Raw genomic sequence first — 19,441 nt, forward strand, 5'->3', positions numbered from 1 at the left:
TCACTTAAAGTTGATACCAAACTGCCAAAAATTAATGACACAAAACCAGGTTTGAGTTTGTATTTTCTCTGTAAATGCTTCTGAATTCCAAAGAAAAACTGCCCAAATCACATATTTGGTGAAACTGAAATAACTTCGTTACATATCAATTTCATTTCAGAGAACTTCATAAAAAATTTCAGTGTTCTCTACAGTCCCTTGAAAAGGCATCTTGTTGACAGCTCTTCAGTCCATTTTCACGAACAGCGTGTAATCACTGAAGTGACTACTCACACCTTTCATGATACCGTGTTTTTGAGTGAAAAGGTACACCTTATTGCTGAAAATGTTTCTTGCAAATCCTTGCTCAGACTTCTGAGGAGAGGGTCTTGTTCTATTTTTTTTATATTGATGTGCTTTGCTTCGTTATAACATAAAATACGTTATATTCTAACAGTGCAGAATTTGGGTTTTTTTAAAAAGACAATTGGAAATAGTGTGGTCTTAAGTAAATTTGCAAAAGTTCTTCTTCTGGTGTTAAAATAATCAAAAAGTCAGTGCAACTGATTCCCTGACAGGTTTCTGCTACAGTTCAAGGTTTGTAGGGTTTTTGGGGGCTGGTGTTTTTTTACTGGGGGGGAGAGGAGGTGTGCTTTTTTCCTGTGTGTTTGAAATACAGGTTTTAATTTAAAAAAAAAAAAAAAAAGTCCATTACTTGATTTTTTTTTTTTTTCCCCTTTCTTCCACTGTAGCAGAAGCGCATGCTAAATACATAGGGTTTGAGGTAACATTGGAGAATATTCCCGATTTCTGTGCTTCATACCTCAAAGGAAATAAATATACTACAACTTTTTTCTATGTATTACGTTTAAAAATTATTGCAAAGTAGACATAATTCATAAATAGTTTTAAACCGAAGGCATTATTTGAAAGCACATAGCAAAAACCCCCACAGCTCTCACAACTAAAAGCTTCCCAATTGCTTGCCATGAAATTGCTTTCCATAAGATATCATCCTGAGTAGTGGTAGTAAGGAGTAATACCTGTTGTCTTTGAGGTCTGCAGTGAGTGTGTCACCTCCAGTAACTGGTTTTCAGCAGACCTAATTCCTGCTTTGCCTAGTTAAAGGCAAAAAGCAGAAGCCCTAGACATCATCTCCCCCTTCGCCCCTATATGAAGTATGTAGTCAGTGTTAGTTACATAGGAATTTAAGATTGCAAAAGAATCTTGGGAAGTGTAGTAAAGTTTGATGCATTTTCACTTAAAGGGAATGATCCTAAACTAAACCTAAGTAATCCTTTTGTCTTCTTTATGGAAGGAGAATTCCCCAAGAGTTTTTGTGTGTTAACTCAGTAGACAGAGGGCGACAGTAAATAGCTTATAATATAGTTTATTGACATTGGGATATAGTTTCCTTTCACATTTTAAGGGTTCCAAGTTTTAGATGTTGTGAAGACCAGTTGTCTTTCACTACAGATTAACTACAATGGATAATCAAACTCTTCTTCGTTTAATTTTGCAGAATGTCTTGCTGCTTTATTATGCACAGTGGTGTGGATTCTGTGCTTCTCTTAATCACATCTTTATTCAACTTGCTCGGCTTTTGCCTCCAGATAATTTCACTGTGGCAAGGTAAAAAAGATTCTAATTTCATCTTTTCTAGAATAATGTAAGTTCATTGAGGTCATCAGCCTAGGAAATAATTGCTTTTTTTCTCTCTACAATCTTGCGATAGTAGATATGAATGTCATCTGATTCATTTCTCTTTGAATGCATTATTTTGTTTTCCTCTGTATAAATTTGATGGTTTCAGTCTCACTGCAGTAGTTATGCAATTTAATTAAAATGAATTTTAAACAGTGCAATTAACCTTGAAACTTCCTGATTTCAGGAAGCGAATCAGTAAAACAGCAGCAGAAGATATTTTTTACCCCTCTCTCTAATAATTTGTAGCAAATAATTATATCCTGTAGTACTGTACTTGAGAAATTGTTTGAGATAACCCACAAAAATACATAAAAATTCATAATTTGCCTAACCCTTGTGGGGCAGCTAAGCGCTAATTTTCCTCCTTCATCCCCAGTGGGATGGGAGAAGAGGAAAGGAAGAAAAAAAACAAGAAAACTTGGAGGTCAATATAAAACAAAACAAAATTAATTGTTTAATAAGTGAAGGAAAAGTGGAAGGAGAGAGAAGAAAGCAAAATGAGTGATGCAAAGGCAGTCACTCACCACCTGCTATAGGTAGACGGATGCCCAGATGGTTCCCAAGTAAAAGATGGATAACCCTCCTAAAGCTCCCTCTTTCCTTGTTTATTGCTAAGCAAGACATTATATGGTATAGAATAGCTCTTTGGTTAGATCAGATCGTCTGCCGGGTTGTGTCCCCACCCCTCAGAGCATCCACTGTGGGGGCAGAGTGAGAAGCAGAGGCAGCCTTGATACTGTGGAAGCGCTATTGATGCTCTGTTGAGCAGTAACCGAAGCATTCCGATGTCACCAATGCTGTTTTCATCACAAACCTGAAACATAGCGCTGTACAAGCTATTATGAAGACAAATAACTCTATCCCAGCCAAAACTAGTTTATATAGACATACGTTACATATACCATAGACATGGTATATATAGACATACATTTTTATATATATTTATGCATGTGTGTAATATATATTTTTTTTATATATATGTAAAAAAAGACATGTTTTTGTTTGGTGTTTCCAGGGTTTTTAATGTTTCAGTGCAACCTAAACATCTTGTTTGTGTATTTTATAATACACCAATACTTACAACATCTGCTCTGGTTGCATCCTTGTTTCATTCTGAATGAACTTACTCCAGAAGGCAGCATGAGATGTATAGGAAGAAAATTCAATTAAAAATCTGGAGTTATCACCTGTTTATAATTGTGGCTTTATTCCTGCAGATGTAATGCTACTCTCAAATCCACACCAATTCTCTTTCCTGACTTCAAGGTTCTCTCATTTGGTCTATTATTTTTGTTGCAGTGTTACTGATGCGATTGTCTATGGGGTTTTTTTATATAATAAAGTTGTAATTAATAAGAATTTTTATTTGTAATTAAAGAAAACCTAAAAATACAGAGAAAAACATAACAAGCATTGAACAAGTGCACAAAATCTTTTGTTCCTTTCTATGTAGAGCTTTAGAAAAAAAATTGTGCCTTAAGAATGTGTTTGTCCTTGGAAGAAGCAAATTCGTTTACTCCCAAAACTACTTGAGGGGAAAGTATTCATGGAGTTGTACTTGAAGAACAAATTCTTGAGTAGAAAAAAAACTTCAGTCTAACATTGAAACTGGTAGGCAGGTCTGGTTGTTTCAGAGAAGGAAGGTGTGTACATAATGAAGATGTGTACATAATGAGTGGCTGTGGAATTTAATTGCTACGTGAGAGCAGTTGCAATACTTTACATATTTTTCTACTAAAAAAACCCCCACATATATTTGTTAAACTGAGATTAATCATCTTGAGTATTGGTAATTAATTCTGCTGACTCATATGCACAACGTACTTTTGACATAACACATTTAGACTTACTTTCACAGATACCTGCATTTCCTTCTTCCCATTCCCTAAAATGGCGTTTTACAAGAAAATACAGATTGTTCATCTGCCTGTTCTTTTCAACAGCATGTCTTTTCTTAACAGAATTGATATCACTCGAAATGACCTTCCATGGGAATTTATGACAGACCGTCTCCCAACCATTTTATTTTTTCCTCATCAGAGGTAATGTAATTCTTTTCCCTGTGGTTTTTAACATCCATTTTACTGAGTTATAATAATTATCTGGTTACATGTCTCAGTAGAGGAAAAATTCCAAACATTAATTCATTTCCATATATGCGTTCTTACTTTATGCATATTCTAATTTAAAAGGAAAAAACAACAACAAAACTGCAACAAAAATCCCCAACAGACAAGGATAGTTGATGGTATGCAGATGGTGAATGTTCTCTCCAAAGGTTGCTATTTAATTGTTCGTAAGTTTTTAATGAACAGCAGCATTGCTAACCTTTATTCTTCAGTTAATTTTCCTTATTATTTGGTTGTATTTAAAATTATTATTTAGGGATGGTGGGATAGAGAAAGGCACAAAGGGTGGGTCAGGAAAAAAAGGAACTCTAATTTTAGAGCTGTAAAAGGGCAGGAAAGTACATTTAGGACTGGAATGGGACCTGGAACAGCATACAAGGGTCCTGAATCTTACTCTTCCTCTGCAGAAGGTAGAAATTCTGAAATCTGGTGTCAAACCTGTGTGTCGTTTCTGCTTTGTACCAGTACACACAGTGCAGGTGCCTCCAGCCTCTCATAGCCTGAGCAGCAAGAAAGAAACATCAGATGCAGGAGAGCCACAAGCTTTCAAAAGTGCTCAATTTATTGTCTCAGATACGTTTTTGGTGTTCAATGTATGCCCTACGTATTAGACTTGACTGACCTTAGGTTCTGCTTTTTCTTTTTTTAAGAGATACTCAATCTTACACAATTACAGTTTTTATTGAAAGGAAATGAAAACAGTATAATAAATACCTGCCTCTTTGCAATGTAAAATAAAAATGTTGATTTCCACCCTTCTCCCTCAAGAACTCTGTCATCGGTGAATGGTAGTTCAGACTATTGGTACTGTGCAGTGTTACCTACCACAAAATCTTTAAACCTGTGTTAAGTTTTGCAATTCTAAATTAAGGTTTTAGTTCAGTACAGAAATAGTTTAATTTATATCAGTTCTGAGTCACCCCAACTTCCAACTCATCATCTCCCCTACTTTGTGCAGTAAGCCTTGCAAATCGGCCTCAGATCAGGCTCCCTCTGCCACATCCCTCCAGCTCAGTTCCAGTCCTTCTCTGTTCCCTAGGTAATTGAGCAGGAACTCAGCTGGAGGATGGTTCCAAGGGGTGTATCTGTGGCACGAAGGCACAGTTATAAAGGCAGTGTTACCTTCATCCGCTGCTTAGCAAAAGCTGCACTCTTCAGTGCCAGTACCCCAGTCCAGTGACCCGTCACGTTCTGCAGATTCCACTGGGTCTCCATTTTGCACATTTTCTAGCATTTGGACACCATGTCTCTGTGCAGTCCATTAGTTCTGGATGGCTTGAGTAGCTACAAGCAGAGGACCTGCTGGTTTAAAGATCAGTAGTCTCAATTTTAATTGAGGTGAGCCACATGTGTTTCATGAGGTGCTGTTGACAATTGAGACAAGTAGTAGTATGCTGTTGTCTTCTACTCCATTAGGTCAAGTGGCAGAAGTCGAAGATCTACTAGATTTAAGCATATTAACAACCATTGAAATACTAATGTGATTAATTTTAGGGCTGGAAAAAGTTAGAAACTGATTTCTAAATATTCTTGTGACTACGGTTTTAAGACCACAGTTCTTGTTAGTGAGCCCCAACATAGTATTTGGAAACTTGAGCCTAGTGGCTTTCCTGCCCGCTTTCGAACAAGGATGTAGTTTGCAGAACCCTGCCTTCTAGGGGATAGAGCCGGTGTCACGTGTAACATGATGAAAAGGTTTGTCTTGAATTGTTTTAAGCATAGCTTAAACAGGTTTTAGAGCAGCAAAACAATTTATGGTAAGTAAGTGAAGCTTTCTCCAATACTTACCATCTTCCCTGTGTTACTACAAAGTCTGGCGTTCCCTATTTCGTTTCATAGATACTCATTTTGCCTTGGCCTGTTTTGTAAAGCAGCTCTAGACTGTCTCTGGGGTGACAGACTTAATAGTTTTAGTAAGATTGGTTTTGTAACGTTCCAATTGGTTTCATAAAGGTACCTTACCTCTAGTCATTGTTTTCTCTCCTGCTTTTCCTCTCCAGTGTGTTTTATATTTTGCTGCATCTAGGTAATCAAGAAAATTAGGTTTTGATAGTATTTGTAGTATCAGTAGCACTACTAGAGTAGTTATATATTAATTTTGGATATAAAGGTGCCTCATTAAGGCTTTTTGTGCTGCTCCTTATGCATTTAACTTATGAGAGTTTTTGCAAATTAAGTCCATTCTCAATCCACCACATGCTGTTAATATTTTGTTTTGCTTTTTGTTTTAAATAGCCTTTTAGCTTTTCTGATACATACTGTCTTTTTGAATAAGAATGGATGACGAATGTTACCGCTAAAATATTACCACTGTATAATAAGTCAATTTTGTCTTAGTCTAGACTATTTTTTGCCTAACTCATGTCATGAGTCATTAAACTTGGATGTGAGCTGATTGTCATCTGAGAAACTGCTGATGGTAATTACAAGAGTAACTTGGTTGATCACCAGAAGTCTGCAAGGGAAAAAAGTCCATGTTGCTTACACTTCCAGAAATAGCTTAATTTGGATGAACAGGAGCCTCATCTGAAGTTCTTGAATTATTGATAAAATATGGTATCTGTCTTCTACCTGAAATATAATAAATAGTTTTCATGAAATGAAATTAGCATATGTTTATATCCCTTATGCTAATGAGTTGGATTTCACAGAAAGTGTTTTTGAGGCAACTGTAATTGGTAACTAATAACTGCCCTGTTCCAGATGCACAGTGTAAGCAATTCAGAAACAGTGTCACACGTAGGGACATAGGAGTTGTCCATGGTGTGTCTACAGGAGTAGCAGTGGTGAACTTTGAGGCATCAGTCATTATACTTGAATCTGGCTTTCTTGCTTTGAAATAATTCTTGTTTGGGTTTATCTTATGTCCTTTTTCTGGTATAATTAAACCATGTCTGATTGTATGCTACATACTATTAATCTGCTTAGGAATTTAGCGACCAAAGGGAAGTAATACCCTTCTAATGTTGGAACACATTAAGCTCCTTCTTCCAGAATAACACATATATGCTCAAAATAGTCATTTCCCATCAGATACCTTTATACTTCTTAATTTTTAACAATGTATGTAAGAGTACGTAAATGCTCTTCTTCAGCTTACTAACAAACGTGTGCTCTGATCACACCTGCCCAACGGTGATGCTACCATACATACTTCAAGCTCATAACCCATAATTGGGATACTTTTTTCTTTTTTTAAAGAGTAAAATTTTTTTCTTGAAATTTGACAGAAAACTTTGCTCTCAGACAAATACCAACCCAGTGCAGAGGTGCTTGCAGCACCCAGACTGGCACACAGGTAAAAGGCTTCATCAAAAGAAAATACTGAACTTACTACATGAGTTCAGGTTTCTCTTAGCTGCTCTATTACCTGTTCTTGATAAAAACCAAAATACCAAGTTAGAGTTGAAGAGCAGATGCTTACACAATATTATCATTGCTTACCCATCTGAATGTTTTAATATTAATTTCTTATTTCTTTCTAGGAAGGAACAAAGTGTGAAGTTCCCTGAAGACTTTGCAGTTAACCTTCCTAATCTCCTTAAATTTATTTTACATCACTCAAGTCTTTCTTCATCAGAGCCCTGTACCAAAGAATGCCTACAGAAAGAGGCAGTTCTACAGCAAGGACATATCTCCCACTTAGAGAGAGAAATTCAGCAATTAAGATCAGAAATCAGTGCCCTTCATCAGGCCCACGACCAGCTTGAAGCACAGCTTTCTGAAGCTAGGAGAGAAGAACATAGACTACAGCAGCAAAAACACACACTGGAAAAGCAGCACAAGACTCTGCAGCTCCACAGCGAGCAGTTACAGGCCACATACAACCAGAAGAATCAAGAATTATTAGAAATGGCCGAAAAGCTTCAAGAATTAGCTGATGCATCAGAAAACCTCCTTAAAGAGAATACTTTACTTAGAATCCTGGTAGCATCAAGGGACGGAAAGCTACAGAGCAAAGATGAAATGAAACAATCCCTTCAGTCAGAGCAAACACTTTCTGAAGATAGTGACATAACAGTTTCAACAGCTATTGCCACATTAGATGAAAAAAGGATTGATAATATTGATACCATAGAGACAGAGCACAGTAGTGGAAACAGGACAGAATGATTGCTTACACAAAGTCAAATGATATAGTATTGGGTAGGTATTTATGCAAACTTTATTGAAATTCATTGTAAATAAAGACTTCTTCCCCCCACATGATCTAGAAAAAGAAAAATCAAATGGAATATTTTTTGTATACTTGAACAACTTATGAGATACCCATGTCTAAAGAGAAGAGGAAAATGGAAAACACTTTCTGCACTTTACTATTGCACTAACTTGCAAACGCCTATCCATTGAAATTAAAGATGCTGATTTTTAGGGGCAGCAGCGTGAAGCACCTCTGACTAAGGACCAGTTATTTTTCACTGGCTTTTTCTTATAGCTGCTAGAAGAGAAATTAGACCTTTGATTTATACTTTTCCATAATTTCTGAAGTTTGCCCTTTACACTGCATTCTCTTTGCTGAATTAAAATAGAAATATTTCATTTGTGTAATCAGTAAACTTGAATGAAGTCATCTTGCTACAACTGTTCTCTTCTAGAACTTCAGCACTTTGTATCACTTTTGTATACCAGTTCTCTGTCTTGAAACCTGCAAGAGCCATGTGTGAACTGTTGTCTACTGAAAACTAAAGTCTTACTGAATTAATCCTTCTCTCCTTGATTTGTAAGAGGTCTAGAATACAGCAGTTTAAGTGTATGGGTCTGGCTACACATGCAAGTCTCATGAGACTACTACCTTTAAAAAAAGCATGTGCCAGGGTAAGAACAGCCCTCTATCAACTGTACCCTCGTATTGGATTCAAGAAGCAGGAGCTTTTTGCTACTGACAGCCTTAATGTTGCTTCAAATTATAGCCTTCAATTAAAAAAAAAAGGCAATCGTAGCACTAAAAATGCAAGTCAAGATCTTATTGTAGAAGAAAGGGACCATGCTTTACTGACTAGGCCATTTTTGTCCTGCATATAGTTACAATTCTCAAGCAAGCTTCCTAGGCCTCTGTTACTTAGTTATTCCATACATACAGGTACAAGAAGCAAATCTAATGCTTCCTATAGAGCTTAAGAACTTGGATTTCAGGGAACCATTTTACAGTGGCTTTATTTCTCCTAGGCAATTGAGTGTTTAAAAATTTCAGTAGGTACAGGAAGCTATGTACGAAGTCATGGAAAACAGGTGAGTGGCCTCAGAGCTTGTGTGCCTACCCTAAGAGTTTTAGAATATGTAAGCTGCTATCAGTGGCTCAGTGTTGTTCCTTTTCCTCCCCTTTCTGACCCCCAAACCTTTGAGGCTTGGAACTCCCCCTACAGTTCTTACAGCTGAACTATAGCAGAGAGCAGGAAATGGAAGGGATGTCCTTATTTGAAAGGACTTCACCATTGCTAGCTAAAAGCTTTTGCAAACTGACCAGCAATCTCCCTTCCCCATATCAACATTTGTTTTTGTAGGAAAGACTGAAACTTATCTTGTAGTAGTACAGTTCAATCAAGAGAGTTATCTACAAGATACATTAATTGAATTCTAAACTTGACAGTTTGGCTGTAGACTAAAATGCCTTTTTACAACAGGCTGTTAACATATACCCTAACTGCTAAGTACACAAACAGGGGTTCTAGGAAAAGTTCATACTAGTTGCACTTACGCAAGTTTTAATAAGTAACCACTTCTGCAGTTTCAGCATGCAGACCTACAGAAGAGAAAAGCCTGCTCTACTGCCATTTCAAACTCCCGGAAACCTTCTGGACCATCCCTGAGGATTCAGTATCCATCATTAGTTCCCAGGTTGGAACCCATCAAAATGGCAGTTTCCCTGCAGTAGCTACATAGTTGGAGAACTCGGTTCTAGCAGTCAAAAGCTTAACCTACCTAGCTGCAACTAAAGGAAATCCTTTCTTATAGCTCCTGTGTTTCCTCCCTCAACATGTTACTGAAGGCTTATACCTTCTTTTCAAAGAAAGTATTCTGCATCAGTCCAATAAACTGTTGAGCGTAGGAGTTGGACTTTATGGCTGTGCACTCAAGCTAGTAGCAGAAGCAAGCTTTAACCGCAGGTTTGGTTTTGAAGGTTGTGGTTCAGGAGTCCCCTTGTGTGTTATGTACAGTTGCATCATATTATTCCCATATGCTATGGAACACAAAGCAAAAAGCTTCTAGCAGCCTATTTACAGTTCACAGTTGTAAAGTAGTTCACATTACAGTAGTAGCTCCATCAAAATAGGCTCAGCTAGACATTCAAGTAACAGAAAACACTAGTAGTCTCTTCACACCAATATATCCCTGTGTCCATTGCCGGCAATGGACATTACACCAGGTGACTTAGCTCCTGTCATAGAGGAATTAGGATACACAGTTGATGCAAAGTGCAACTTCTCAGTGCATGCAGTTGCGAACAAAGCTTATTCAATCCTCATCAGGGTGTTTTCTGATGAGTAATGTGCATGTGACCAGGTTCTTCACAGTATAGAGATTCTTCTGCTGGTTACACACATCATAAGCATAGTCCATACATTTGTTGCTCCAAGTTAGCTATGTGCTTCTGTGCCATTTGGAGTTAGCTTAGCTTTCCTTTCTACACAGGGTCCTTTAGCAGAGTACTGCACCAGAAGAAAGGGCTCTTTAGTTTCTCCTTCACCCACAATGCTTTCCTCATCTTCAGACTGGCTGATCCTCTGCAGACGCAGGTAACACCAGCAGCCCAGTATCAAGGCACCAAGAGCCGCAATAGCAATCAAAATAACAATAACAGTCACCACTCCTGTGGTGGGGCTGTGATCCATAATAGACATGGTCAGTATTTCAGATGGTGAGACTTCTTTAAGGAGATTCTTCTGTCCTCACTATCAGGCTTGCTGCATCTTCAAACTCCTGCAGTGGAAAAAATAGACACTTAATGAAGTTGAACAGTTTTACCATATTCAGCAACATTATATTCATGGTTGGGATTCTTCACAATGGCACATGAGCCTCTTGCATTTGGTGCTTTGGGCTTCTCCCATTCCTACAGTTCCTGCTCATTTTAAGCTATTTCTTCAACAACCTGGCTTTGATGATGCAGGTTTCTACATCAAACTAAAGCAAATGAAAGCTAAATTTATTTTAACTCTTGACATGCTTGTGAAGATAGCACACGGTCAGCCTGTTATGAGGTAACAATTTTTCCTAGGAGACAGAAGATGAGACAAGACAGACACAATAGACTATATGAAGTTACACAGGTTTGTATAGAGAGATTTAAAACTGTTAAATACAAATGCTAAATCATAGGTGAGCTCTCAAATCCATGACAAGGTGGCAATTCAGCTACCTTTAGTTTCCTAAACAGCACATTTGAGAGTCAGCAATCTGGTCATTTTTAAAATTTAGATTACAAACATCCTTCTTACATACTAACAGTTCCAGGGTTGATAACCTAGTTGCAAAGGTAATTGCAATGCTAATACATTACTATAAGCCTGACTGAAACACTGGTCTGTCTATAAGAGTTGACTACATGGTAATTAATTGGTTGTTCATTGAGCTGATAAAAAACCAACCTATGTTGCTTTATATGCATTTATTTTCTTTTTGGTAAGAGGCAGATAGAACTGGATTTATTGAAGACTAACAAAACACAAGGGGAATATGATTATTTTAAGCTTTTGCTCCTCTTAGTGGCTTTCAAACCACAAGAGCAAGGTGGTGTGTTAGGGCCACAGCTGAAATAGGAAGGGAGGCAGCAGGCAGGAAAGTGGGAGGGAGGAAAAGCCCCAAGACTTCCTCAGTCTGCTGCAGAGTTTGGGCAGGACAAAGATACACAGGGAATGTTGTCTTTTGCTACTGCCATTTCTAAATTCACAACACTATTTCAGGGATCATGTGAGCCTTGCCTTAAATTTCAAAGTTATTGTTTACAAAGTTGGTAGCTCCACTTCAGCTGGGGCATAAGACAATGTTAAGTCATTTGTTAACTTTTCTTTCTTACTACCCTAGCTCTTTAGCAAGACAAACTCATGGAAGACTTTAGTTGAGAGCAGAGCCAGTCCTACCCAGGAACATACCTCACCTCTGTACTGCTGTAGGTATCAGGGCTCAATACTACAGTTTCAGGTACAAGCTCATGGTTCTAAGGTCGGCTGCAAGTGCAGAACAATGTCTGCATTTCACCTGACATGTAGCTACTGGCTGGCAGTGGAATAACAGCTGCCATAACTGCCAGTCTATAGAGGGCCATATACCTTTCCAGGAAAGGCTCTTCCTTGTTGCTGTCTCTCAGCTACAACAGCAGCATCTCCGTACAAACCCCTCAGAAGTCAGTCTTAACCAGCCCTGAACCAGAACCATTAGGTTATTGTGTTACACACTGCACTTGAATTCTCACTAGCATTCCAACATGAAAGAGTCAGGGCAATTACAGTGCAGTATCTTTACTAACAGAACTCAAGTTAGAGACTAAGTTTACTCCCTAACATATCATGGAATGGCAGACTCATGCCCACTGCCACATAGCCATTTCAGCAAGGACACATCCACTACAGAGAAGTTCAGCATAAGTGTCATTAGGGTCCAGTGTCACACAACTAACTTGCACACACCTGGCTACATTTCCAGCCCTGTAAGTGACAGCCAATAGCTTGTAGTGTACCTGATATAAAAAACCAAGTCCTGCAGACCCAATTTTGCCCAAGAAAGAAAACAGTAAAACTAACTACACCCCGACCCCCTCAGCAGAGTTATGTGCCCACTGCAGCCAAAGAGGTGTACTATTTTTGTCGTGATCATCTTGGTTCTGCAATGCTTACTCAACACAGGGTGATCAGCTGAGGGTGATTAAGAGTGACTTTCATGTAGTTCATTTTCCGCAGGGCATGTCTGAACTGCAGCACTGTTTGATCTAACCACAACAGTACAGCATCAGCATAAAAGGCGGTTTATCTTGCTTCTGATGCCGGCACTGCATGCCCATGTTAAGCCCTCTTCTGCAGCTTGCACAATTGCTAGCAGCAATGACCACCTACTAGCTCTGTTTTTCTACAGCAGTTTGGTGCAGCACATAACTTTACATGAGAATAAACAGTTACTGTCACCTAGGAAATAGATTTTAATACTGGAAACTAGCATTGCAAATGCTACCCCTCTGCGAGGCTTCAAGTGAGCAGACAGCATCAGCTGTACAAGGTACGAATCTCTGGACATCACCATCCTCTGTATGACCAGGATGTTTTGGCAAGCTGTTCTTAGACCTCAACATAATAGCTAGCAAGGCACAGATGTTTGCAAGCAGTCTTGAGAAACAAGTTTGAAAGCAAGAGCTAGGTGTTAGGTCTGGGTAACAAAGGACCTACATCTATCTGGACTGAAATAGAATGTATTTCTCCCTCCTCCTTTTTAACAGCTGCAGACTGCAATGGTCTGTTTGACAGGCAGGTCTCTAAGTTCCTAATTAAGGGAGAAATGGCTCTTTAAGGATGCAGACCTCTGTCTTGAGATGAAGCTTTCTCTTTCCACATTATATACTGGGCTCTTGCCATTCCCATTTCTTTGGGGATCCTGAAAAGTACAGCTGGACCAGGAAGTCCACTGTTTGCAAAGGTGCTTTTTCTGAATAAAGTATGCACAGGAGCAGTCCAGAGGAGCTATGAGGTAGGCATTTATTGCAATCCTTGTGTGAAGAACTGGATAGTACTTTCTTAATTCTTATTTACTGTTCTTGGACACTCCTGTTTAACACCACAATTACTGCTTGCTTGAAGTTGTGAGGCAATTTAACCCCTACTCCCACCTTTTGGAAAAGTCTTGATACTGAGCTATAGAAAGATCAGACCCAAGTCTCCATCAGCCTTATTTCTCAGCAGGCACTGAGAAAACCTTGCAGGCCCACATGCACTCATGAGTGGGTGACTTCAGTCACTGGCAACTCCCACACAGCTGGTGCTTCTAGAATATACAATGTTTTACAGCAGACGCAAGTCAAGAGCATTAGCAGAGAGTTTCAAGGTGCAGAGCTGGCCAGGAAGAACATACTGATTACTCTGGGTATGACGGCTCTGTTCCTTTATCCTCTGCTCTAGCAAGTCAGCTTAGTCATGACGGCTCCTTCTAGAATAAATTCACATGAATCCTTTACAAAAGGACAGATTTAACAACCAGGAGATCATCTTTTCTTGTAGAAGTCTTGCTCCTAGTTGTGCACACAATGAAGAATATTACCATACCTACCCTTCCAGTCTAAGGGGTCATTGGTATTTATTATCACCAACTAACTTGAAGACCTCTTTAAGACAACTCAGATGTTAACAGTAGTAGATATAAACAGAACAAAAAATTGCAGGACGGGTCCTTGAGGCAGGATGTTAGCCAGGAATGCTCACTCTGTTTACACTAGAAGGTTACTTCTAGCTGGGATAGGCTCTCCTGGGTCTCAAGTGATTTTGCTTTGATATGGCCAGGTAGGAAGTGTTAGAGATTCAGAACTAGGACCTCCAGGATGCACAAGACTGATTTACCCTTATTAAACAATTTCCAGTCCAAATTTGAGTGCAACACAGCCACTTACAGATTCCTCTTAAAAGATCTTTCCTGGTCAAATCCATAGTTTTTTTACCTTTAAAATTCTGAATGCTTTTTGATACGCTTAAAAATTCAAAGGATCTGCATCAGTTTGAAGGCTGGGACAGAAAAGAGCACAACTTCCTCTGGAGGTACTGCCCAGTAAATTCCCTTTCTCTAGGTACAGAAATGAGCGTGTTCTCACAATAACACTGCCAAGATAATCAGGTCGTATCAAGAAGCCCTTTCTAGCTTCTATTTGGAATTCCAGCTCGACACATCTTTGCACTTTAGCATAGTTAACGCTAAGAGCTGTAGACAAAACAAGCCTCCTAATCTTTGGAAAAATTATTCCATGGACATTCACGTTCTAGGAAAAGGACAGCTAGATAAAATTCAAGGTCACTTTCTCAAATCACATCAATTCACATTTCAGTGAGATAAAGTGTAGACGGCATTCCTTCTGCAGGCATGTCCTCTTTTCCTTCCCACTCAACATGCCTGGAGCCAGCACCCTACATAAAGTCAGGTATTAAGCATCTGTACAGATTAACAATGGTACAAACAGCTAGTTAATGGTGCATGATAGTATCTGGGTTGGTAGCACCGTTATTTTATTAGCTTTGGATAGTTTTGTTTCAAATACCTGCAGTGTTCTGGCACTGAAAGCTACAGTGCTGTTGCTAGCTCATACTGCTATTTTCCTGGCTTTAGGTCACTGTATAGCTAGAGCTAAAGCTCTCCTGCAGCCTTAATTCTACCCTTAGCATGGTACCTTTGCACGTTGTAACTATACTAGTAAGAACTACCAGAGAGGCCTTTGGTTTGTGTTGTTTTCTAGATGCATAACACCAACCTCACTACGCTTTCCACCAGCAACTAATTGAAATCAAGATTAAGCTGCCTTCAAAATCCACTTTGTGATGAGAGAAATACTGCATTCTGTAGATCCCCTTAAAGTGATCTAAAGGAGATTACAACTAGCTTTCAGACTCACTTTTCCCTTAAAGCACACCTGAGCTAAAAAAGTCCATAAGCGTACCAGGAGCAACACTGAGTTCATTTATCAATTTTACTGTAAGAGATTAAAAGCTGTAAATTCCTGATCTTCGAAGGGATTGCTAACACCACCCATATATACTTGGTCGCACTTCTAGTGCTATATCCCCTCCCACCACATTTGCTATCAAGCAAGCATCTAAGCTTATTTACTCATTAGCAAGATTAGTCAGATTCACTGGAGGGAACTGCAAATAGCCTCTCTCCATTCTTACAGCAATCAAGCAGTGAAAACATCAGCTATAAGCCATTTTTCCATAAATAACTGTTTCTTTTCTTTTTTGCTTCATACCAGCTTCTACTTAGGACTTCATTTGTGAAGTTTTATTATCCAATTCAGAAGCAGTAAGTAAAGGACAAACAGAAAGGCAATTTAAATTGCAGAAGGCTTCTAGGGGACAAATTCAATGCAAGGCTGGCATTAGTTTCTAAACCAAGTTTTTCATGATTATAGGCATTCTGCCACAAGGTTCACTATCGTTATTGCCCGCAGGCATGTTTCATGAAAAGAAATACTGCTACCATAGAAGCCAAAGCTACAGGAAGAGGCTTCAAAAGGAAATCTAGTATAGCTCACACAAATATACCAAAGTCCTCAAGCAGTTATGTTTAAGGTACAAGTATTACATCTTTGGGTTTTGTATTTTTGAGAGAGGGGAGGTATACTTTCCATTACAGTATTTCACCTAAAGCAAGTCGCATGGAGCAGGCCAAAGGAAAATGAGAATAAAACTACTAGAGTGTGACCTTCAGCTTAAAAATTAAAAAAAAAAAAAAAAAAAAAAAAAAAAGACTGCTTGGTTAAAAAGCCTCCATGTCAAGACCTTTAAGAGACAAAGTAACAGCAGCTTGCACTACATGCTACTAATTGTGAAAAATGCTTTTTCCTTTATGCACCAGTTAAATTACTTTTGAGGAATGCTGCATATTTATCACAAGAGCATCCTTACTGCCAGTGGAAGGTGAGGGAAAAACCTTCTGGGTAAATCAGAGCTGTAACTCTGTCATTGGCGCACAAGGGCATACAGCACCCACACTACCCAGCCACAGAAAGTTAGGCCTTTACAGTCTGGGAGTGCTCAAGTGCTCAGGCTTCACCACTTCCAAAAAAAAAAAGTGGGATTGCTGTTATTCTTAATTAAGTCCAGTTAATGCCACCTCCTTCTGATAAAGCCAAGTTACCTTGCACAACATGGAGCTTGGCCAGAAGCTGTTTTAGAAGCAGGGAGCTTTTTAGTAGAAGCCTTCAATGTAAATCTCCTCCTCCCAACCCTTATGATGAGGAATAAAAGAGCAGGGAAGGCAGCTAAAAAAGGCCTTTCGTGGCTAATTAGTTACAGACAGTCTTCCAACAACTTAAAATTCAAGCAACTGTTACAAACACTGGAACGAAAACCGATACCTAGCAGCCTTGACTGGAACAGCAGGTAAGTTTCCACATAAGGTGCAGTAGTACCTTACATTTAATCAAGAATCACTTTACACCATGCTAAACCACATAGAGGTTAATATTTTACAGGAGACAGTAGGATGAAGAGAGGGGAGAACAGCTGTCTAGGAAGTTTCCCAGACTCAGGGACACAATTCCAGGAGCAGGCAGACCTTCCCAGTAGCACAGCGAGTGCAATAGGTTTACGCCGTAACTGCTCATCAGGCAAGCCAGCCAGTTTATGCAGAACTAAAAGCAGGTTTCTAGTGTAAAGACCATGTTTGCTTCAGAGGCAACTGCATGACAGGCAAAGCATCTGTCACACTCTGGATTTACATTTGTCAGTGTCACATCTGCATGGAGCTCTAATGAGAGTCTGTCCTGATAAGATAACTGAATGTCAGAAGTGACCCTCCTATCAGAAACAACGTGCTGTGTATATCCTGTGGCATAGCTTCATTCTTGATATATTAGAAGAATTGCTGGGACAGCAACATTAAGGTTCATGATAAAAAACCTGCTATTTACACAGTGAAGGTAGTTCTCCAAATGTGTTTTTTTTTTTTTTTTAAACGGCTTTCTCTAATGGCAACTAGATAGTGCCCATACCTTTCTGATATTCAAGCAGTTTTTATATTCAGCTCAAATCTTCAGACCACAAGCACTGCAAAAGTCTGTCACATACCTGCACCAAGCAGCTCAGGCTAGGAGCCCTCTACTCGGAGTTTCAGAATCAGCTCACTGGAAAAACGAAGGTCGGACTGGTTTTGGATCTTGCCTGACAAGTCTTCCTCCTCACTCCTCCCCTGCGGAGAGGGATCACACTGGTCTCAAGACGCTCCGTATACCCGAGCCCTTTTTGCTCTGGGCTCTCCAGAATTACACAATGACGTCTAACCCTCAGCTCCTGGTACAGGCGGGCAGAGAAAAAAAGGATCCGATACCGTTTCGCCTACCCGCTAACCAAGGCCAGAGGCTGACCAAGTTGGGGTCTATTCAAGAGCCACATCTGCTGACAGATGCCCGCACCTGCCCGTGTGACAGGAAGAGGAAGGGCGCGGGACAGCCCGGTAAACGGCGCCCTGCTCAGAGGAAGGATCGGGATTCCTTTCGAGCAACTCGCCCCACCGTGAGCCGCCGAGCTCCGTGCGCGGTGCGGGGGAGCCCGGACCGACCGCCGCGGCGGTCGGTCCGGGCTCCCCCGCACCGCGCACGGAGCTCGGCGGCGCGGAGAGAGCCGGGACGAACCCCTCCGGCCAAGAGGGACCCGGTGGGGGCGGCAGGGCCCGCACCGCCGCCGAGCCGTGAGGCATCGCCTTGTGACGGGCGCAGAGCCGCCACCCGGGCCGGGCCCCGCCGAGGCCTACGAGCGTCCCCCACCCCTCCCGGCTGCGAGGCAAGGCAGGAGCGGAGCCCGTCGCCGCCCGAGCGCGGACCCGTCCCTCCGGGCCCCCCCCCCCAAGACACAAAAGAGCGGCGCCCGGGAGGGGGCGGCCCCAGCCCGGTGGGTGGGTGTGGGAGCACAGGCGGCCCCTCCGCTGCTCCCGCCGCGGGACCCTTCCCCCGCCTCACCGCCCCGGCTCTCACAGCATGGCGGGCCCGCCCCCCACCCGGGCCCAGCACGGCGCCCAGCCCAGTCTCCCGCCGGGGCTAGGGCCGACCCCGCCGCGCCCCCCCCGCCCCAGCCGCTCACCGTCCGTCACGGCTCCGCTGCCGCCGCACACCGTCCCGCCGTGCGCGCGCGCGAGCTCCTACCGACGCCACCGCGGGCGCGACGGCCCCTTCCCCGCCCGCGCCGCCTTATATCGAGGGCCGGGCGGCGCCGCGCGGCGGCCAATCAGCGCCCGGCGCGCAGGGCCCGGCCAGCAACAGCTGACGGGCGGGGCGGTGGCGAGCGGGCTCTGCCTTCGTCTCCCCGCCCGTGCCCTGACAGGGGCCGTGGGCCGCCCACGGGGGTCGGTGGGTCTCGGGGAGCGGGGCCGGGGGCCCGAGGAAGGCGAAGCTGAGGTAAAGGGCTCCCCTGAGGGGGCGCGCCCCCTCCCGCCGGCACCCTGGGCCGCCTCAGACCTGGCCGGTAGCGAGGCGAGGGCGTGAGGGAGCAGACGGCGCCGGACGGCTCTTGCAGCCGCCCCCGCGAAGGGACGGAGGATGCCGGAGGTTTCTGGTCCGGCCCCGGCGCACCTCTCGCCCCCTCTACGGGGGTAAAACCACTCAGCTACCGCCTTGGTACCGCAAGAGGCCCTCGCTCGGCTCTCCGCCTCGCCCGTACCGCCAAGGCCGCTACAGAGCCGCCGTGGGGCTTGTTGAGCACTGAGGGTCACCGGCTGGCCCAGGCCAGGGCCTTCCTGCCGGGAGCTCGGGCAGGCAGCGGGCAGGCCTCCTTGACTCTCAAAGGTCTTGTCTCTCTCATTCCCAGTTTGTCCATTCTTTTTAGTAATTCAACCCGTTGTGGTGCAGTAGCTATGTAAATGCATTAGGAAATTGTCCAGTGCAGGGTTTTTTCACCTTTCTGTTGAAGTTGGTCCTTACTGATGTCAGAGAGCAAAAAGATGACGGAGAT

The 19,441-nt window shown here is 41.9% G+C and overlaps 2 protein-coding genes across 4 annotated transcripts in view; one reads left to right on the forward strand and one right to left on the reverse strand.

Moving 5' to 3' along the window:
- TXNDC11 (thioredoxin domain containing 11) overlaps nucleotides 1-10,252 on the forward strand; it is a 33,495-nt gene extending 23,243 nt beyond the window's left edge. For all 3 annotated transcript variants that reach the window (XM_074158311.1, XM_074158313.1, XM_074158312.1), the window contains 4 exons: nucleotides 161-306; nucleotides 1,502-1,611; nucleotides 3,648-3,728; nucleotides 7,301-10,252. In XM_074158311.1, coding sequence (XP_074014412.1) covers nucleotides 161-306; nucleotides 1,502-1,611; nucleotides 3,648-3,728; nucleotides 7,301-7,928 — 965 coding nt within the window. In that variant the 3' untranslated portion in view covers nucleotides 7,929-10,252. The remainder of the gene's footprint in view (nucleotides 1-160; nucleotides 307-1,501; nucleotides 1,612-3,647; nucleotides 3,729-7,300) is intronic.
- Nucleotides 7,966-10,654, reverse strand: SNN (stannin). The gene has a single exon (XM_074158315.1). It carries the CDS (start codon nucleotides 10,652-10,654, stop codon nucleotides 10,391-10,393), a length of 264 nt encoding a protein of 87 aa, XP_074014416.1. The 3' UTR covers nucleotides 7,966-10,390.
- Between the last annotated feature and the right edge of the window lie 8,787 nt (nucleotides 10,655-19,441).

Source organism: Numenius arquata, chromosome 14, assembly GCF_964106895.1.
Source record: "Numenius arquata chromosome 14, bNumArq3.hap1.1, whole genome shotgun sequence".
Taxonomy (NCBI): Eukaryota; Metazoa; Chordata; class Aves; order Charadriiformes; family Scolopacidae; genus Numenius; species Numenius arquata.

Excerpts from the sequence above, each read along its gene's own strand:
- SNN (XM_074158315.1), bottom strand. The coding sequence starts at position 10,654 with ATGTCTATTATGGATCACAGCCCCACCACAGGAGTGGTGACTGTTATT.